Here is a 5,356-nt window from a genome sequence, read left to right as displayed (position 1 = left end):
CTGCTATCGTTCTTTCAAACAGCCCAAATATCTCTTCAGCAGCCGCAGTTAGTCGCTGCTTCACCAACGCTCTCAGCATTTGGACTTTACACATTTTCACACTTTATCAACACAACAAAGACTCTCTGCTAACAGACGGCTCTGCCCGACGCCATCTTCGTCAAACTGCGCTCAGTTTCACACAGGAGAGAATACTGCTTCCGGGGCACAGCAGCTGCTCGCCTTCAAAATAAAAGTCAACGAGTGCATTTCCGCCACCAACTGGACTGAAGTGTGGAGCAAGAGATTAGGCAGTAAAATAAATAAATAAAACGAGATTCTTTTATCTAACTCAGTTTCTCTCAGGAACTTAATAATGTCATGCTTTGTTTTACCGACTGATTTTTTATCAGAGCCCTGTTAATGTAAAGTTGGTGTTTTGCCTTCTTTAGTAACTGAACACGATTATTTTTCTGGTTACCGTAATGCTTGTTACAGTGTTACTGTGAAAACAGACGTTTTCAGAGAATGACATTCACTGAAGCTGAAGGTTCATTTCAGAACTTGGAAATAAAATTTTTTTTTTCTTCTTATAAAGAACAGTTTAAAGCTTCACCATTATATTTTATCTTTTTTCTTTCTTTTTCAAATGCAATATTTATTTTGTTTGTAATTATTTAAAACAAACCTTAAATGATTATTTTTTTTAAAGGATAGTTCAAATTTAATATTATTGCAGTGACCAGATTCTGTGAGATCAAAGATCAAATCTTTGAAAGAAATAACGAAATGTATTTATTGAGTTTATCATCTGGAAACTTTGAGTGTGTTTCTTTAATCTAATAATAAAAAATATCATAATATCACTGCAGTCACACTGACCACATGCTGTTTTAGTATTTTGGTTTTCATCGGAAACTCTTTGCATTATAAAAACATTTGTTAGCGCTGAAGTCTGTGTGTTGTCCCTGGTCAGCGGTGATATTGGCGTAAATGAAGACAGCATTGAGTTGAAAATGTTGACAATCAAATCAGAGTCTCACACTCACAGAATTACATTTTGTCTTTGGTTGCTGGTTTGTTAGTTCAACTAAAGAAAGAGATTTGCGCCTGAAACTCTATCTTTAGACCCGAGACCTGCCTGTTGCCACGGTTCAGCAGTGATGCCTGCCCATTGCCATGGTTACTGAGCTCAGCGAGAGAAGTGAAACACTGAAGACCAGTTTGATCAAGTCTGAGGACGACCAGCTAAACCAGCAGCCTCCTCTGCCGCCGCCAACAGGGTGGAGTTGATTTTCTCTCTGCAGGAACTGTCTTCATGTTGTCTCTGTGTCTCCTCCAGGGGGTCACGTTGTCCCACCCTGACGGCGCTGCCCCCCCTGTGCCGGGTCAACAGGGGCCTCCCCTCAGACTGGAGTCTGTCCTGGAAGCAAGAGTCCCGGGGTGCTGGAGGAGGACGGCCACTTCAGGCGGGACAGCGCCCTGAGGCTCCCTGCAGACGTGATTTGTAGTTTTAGTGTTAATGTTATCATACATCAGAGGTAAAGCTCATCTAAAACAGAGGTTAGCTTTGATGTGCAGCAAAATGTTTTAAACCTCTTTGTTTTGTACATATGAATCAAGAAAAATGATGATTCCAAATTTCCGAATCACTTTTTATTTCTTTTATGTGAGAGAAATACTTTGTTAATACTTCTTTATCTCAGTTAGATGAAATTTGGATTTTAATCAAAATATTTGATGAACATTTAAAATGTGATTGAGAGGATCCAGACAATCTGCACGACCTTCTGCTGTGATTATGAACTGAATGAAAGAATGAGGGTTTTATGATGTTTTACAGGATGTCATCTGCAAACAAGGTGATTTTTTTATATTGTGTAAATGAGCTGATGCCAGACACACTCTGTGTGTATGTGTGTGTGTGCGTGTGTGTGTGCATGTGTGCGTGTGTGTGTGTGTGTGTGTGTGTGTGTGTGTGTGTGTGTGTATCAGTCTCTGCAGTAGCTTCGAGCTGCAGTAGTCACTTCAGTTCCTCTGCAGTGGCTGACGGAGGTTTTTGTACGACGCTTTTTCACGGTGTGAACACAGCTTGACTGCTGATAGAGTGATAACTCTGGCAGTAGTAAACTGCTGCATCTTCGGTTTGAACTCCACTGATGGTCAGAGTGAAGTCAACTCCGTTCCCCGCTCCACTTCCACTGAATCTGGACGAGACTCCAGAAAATTGGGCTGATGTTACATAGATGAGAAGTTTAGGAGTTTCTCCAGTTTTCTGTTGGTACCAGGCCAGGTAGTATTGAGAACCAGAGTAATGAGCAACTGTTGGATTGGCTTTACAGTCGATAGAGACGGTTTGACCCAGCTGCACCGCTTTGGCTGCCGACTGAGTCAAGACAACGTTTTGTCCGACAGAACCTGCGGAGACAGAAGAAGCGCTGGACATGAGACAAACTCAGCTGCACTCCAAATGGTTTTCGCATGACAGAGAAGTGATTTTCTCACCCCGAGCGAAGCAGAGGAGAGTCCCGATGAGGACGGAGGTCAAAGTCATGTTTCTGATGAGGAGGGTTTCTGTGTCTTCTGTTGTCACGAAGGACAGCTGTCAGTCCTCCAGTGTCCACCTCTCAGGACTATAAAGTGTCCCAGAGCACTGGAGCATGCTGCTGCTGATGCAAAGTGGCTCTATGGAAATGATCTGACTGACTGCAGCAGGGACTTGGATGACCCTGATGATGCTGTTTCTCTGTGGATCAATACATTGATCAGAGCACTGATCAGGAATGTGTCCCTGATCATTCAGATGTGGATTTGCTTTGATGCCTGCACAAAGATTTTCTTTCACAGTGTCTTCTGTCTGCTTTCATTTAATGTCAGAGGGATCAGTTTTACTGTCACACTAATTCAATGATGAATTTGTAAAAAAAAAAAAAAAAAAAAAAGATTAATTCTGAATCATTGCTGCAATGTTTGAAAGGTAAAATGTTAAATATTTAATTCTTTTCAAAACAGGAAGTGATAATGTTGAGTTTGTGGTGTTCAGAGTCAGAGAGCCGTGTGTCTCTACGGTGAGAGGTTTTTGTACGGCGACTCGATCAGTTTGAAACACTGTGGTACACGTTCGGTGGAGGAACCAGACTGGATGTTGGAAGTAAGCTCCATTTTTCACATATTTTATACATTTATTAACATTTTTTTTCTTTTCTGCTCAAATTTTCTGTATTAAATCTGAAACATTCGTTTTTACATTTTAACTTTGAAATTTTGCAAATGTTTGTTAATATGAAAGAAAATGAATTTTGTGTTTGAAATGAAGTCATGAATCTAATTCAGCAGAGAGGAGAGTCGCGTAGTTGAGGACTTGTAGTTGAGGTTTGTCAGAGAGCCATGTGTCTCTACGGTGAGAGGTTTTTGTACGGCGACTCGATCAGTTTGTATCACTGTGGTGGACTTTTGGTGGAGGAACCAGGCTGGATGTTGGAAGTAAGTTTCTGTTCAAATATTGAATCAGTTCAGGTTTGAATTTCTGTGTCTGAACATTTGCAGGAGATATAAATTTCCTCCGGTCTGTTCGAAATCTCTTTAATTCCAAATTTCTCCTCTTTAACCTTGAAGCTGAACTCAGAGCAGCTTTACTGAACTTCTCTTTAAACGTTTGATTTTATTTGTTACATTTTAACAGCTTGAACTGTAGGAAACATGAACAAAAGCCTTACAGTGTTTAAATGACGCCCATGATGTTCTCTTTCATTTTTATTTAGCTGAGTTGAGTATTTTCTGAAACACTGAGACAGGTTTCTAAAATGACTTAAATCATCTTTTAACCTCGCTTTGAAATCATGTCGACGCCTCTCTGATGCTGTTTGTGTTTTTAAATCTGTCTGATGAACAATTTAAATTTGCTCGTCAGTTATTTCGGGACGTTATTTTTTTGATAATGTTGTTTAACAGCGGGCGTGATGAGCTTTTGTCCTTTTCAGAGTTCTGACAGTAAACGTGTTTGTATGAATGCAGCAGGACTTTGACGTGAAGAATATTTGGCTGGAAACATTTTCAGCGTTGAGATTTCAGATGGGATTCTTTTATTTCCAGTGTAGTTTGGCGTCTCTGGGGTCGTATGGGGACTCTTTGTGTGCTGATATGCATGAGAGGTTTCTGAAAGGGAAGTGAAACAATGTGTGAGCGGGTGACTGCTGGAGCAGAAACACCATCTGACCGAAACTCCTTCACGGAGAAAACCCGCTCCTTCACAGTAAAGCTGTCCCGGTTGCTGGTGTGTGATTGACAGCTTTGTGGTCCCCGTCCTCTGAGCTGATTGGTGTCTCCTAGGTGATGTCCGTCCCACCCTGATGGTGCTGCCCCCCTCCAGCGAGGAGCTGCAGCAGGGGAGGGCCACGCTCATGTGTCTGGCCAACAAGGGCTTCCCCTCGGACTGGAGTCTGTCCTGGAAGGTGGACGGCAGCAGCGGCGGCAGCTGGGACGAGAGCAGGAGTCCCGGCGTGCTGGACAAGGACGGCCGCTACAGCTGGAGCAGCACCCTGAGGCTCCCTGCAGACCAGTGGAGGAAGGTGGGCTCTGTGACCTGTGAGGCCACCCAGGGCTCCCAGACTCCGCTGTCAGAGACACTGACCAGAGACCAGTGTTCCCAGTCCTGAGCTGCCTCGCTGGGACTCCGCTGCTGGTTTTCGTCTGCTGCTGCTCTCACTCTGCACTCAGGAACTTTCTCTGTCTTTGATTTCACAGCTTTCGGCAGCAGCATCTACCAGCTTGTTGCAAAGTTTCAATATTGTTTCACCGTTTCCACGTAATAAAGACGTCTTCATCCAATCGGCTGTTTTCATCTTTATTATCATCAGAGTGTCTCAGTGATTTTCTCTGAAGAGTGACGGCATTTAAGGTGTGTCTGAACAACATGCATGACTATTTGAATCAAACCACAAAAGGAGAAAAAAAGTTTGCCAAATGTGAAATAAATAGCAGTATATCGTCTGCAGGGAGAGAAATAAAATGAGTGTGATCTACGATTTATCCAAGAAATATGAACACACTGTTTCTGCCGAAGATCACAAACACAAATAAATTATGACACCAGGACACTGTTAACAGTTTACTAGTGCACATACTTTATCAATAATTTTTGCTCTGATTTAAAAACGACATGTTTGACAGAATATAAAACAGCCACGATGACTGAAATAACTCAAACACACGATTACTAACTTTAGATCATAACGTGTTCATCAAATCAGCTGTTTTCATCTTTATTATTGTCACAGTGTCTCATTGACTCTCCCAAAGCTGACTGTTTTCAAAACTTAGCAGACAAATATATAATTTCTCCACGAAGAATTTACAAAGAATATCTGCAATCATATCA

The 5,356-nt window shown here is 42.0% G+C and overlaps 2 gene segments (V, D, J or C); one reads left to right on the top strand and one right to left on the bottom strand.

The window, feature by feature from the left end:
* Positions 1-934: 934 nt before the first annotated feature.
* Positions 935-2,595, bottom strand: LOC121939874. The segment is given in 2 exon segments: positions 935-2,397; positions 2,485-2,595. Coding segments are annotated over 2 exon segments (393 nt in total).
* A 781-nt stretch (positions 2,596-3,376) lies between these two features.
* LOC121939872 lies at positions 3,377-4,806 on the top strand. The segment is given in 2 exon segments: positions 3,377-3,462; positions 4,309-4,806. A coding segment is annotated over 1 exon segment (306 nt).
* Positions 4,807-5,356: the final 550 nt, after the last annotated feature.

Source organism: Plectropomus leopardus, unplaced genomic scaffold (genome assembly GCF_008729295.1).
Source record: "Plectropomus leopardus isolate mb unplaced genomic scaffold, YSFRI_Pleo_2.0 unplaced_scaffold644, whole genome shotgun sequence".
Taxonomy (NCBI): domain Eukaryota; kingdom Metazoa; phylum Chordata; class Actinopteri; order Perciformes; family Serranidae; genus Plectropomus; species Plectropomus leopardus.
The sequence above is the reverse complement of the archived record's forward strand: the minus strand, read 5'-3'. Positions and strand labels throughout refer to the sequence as shown.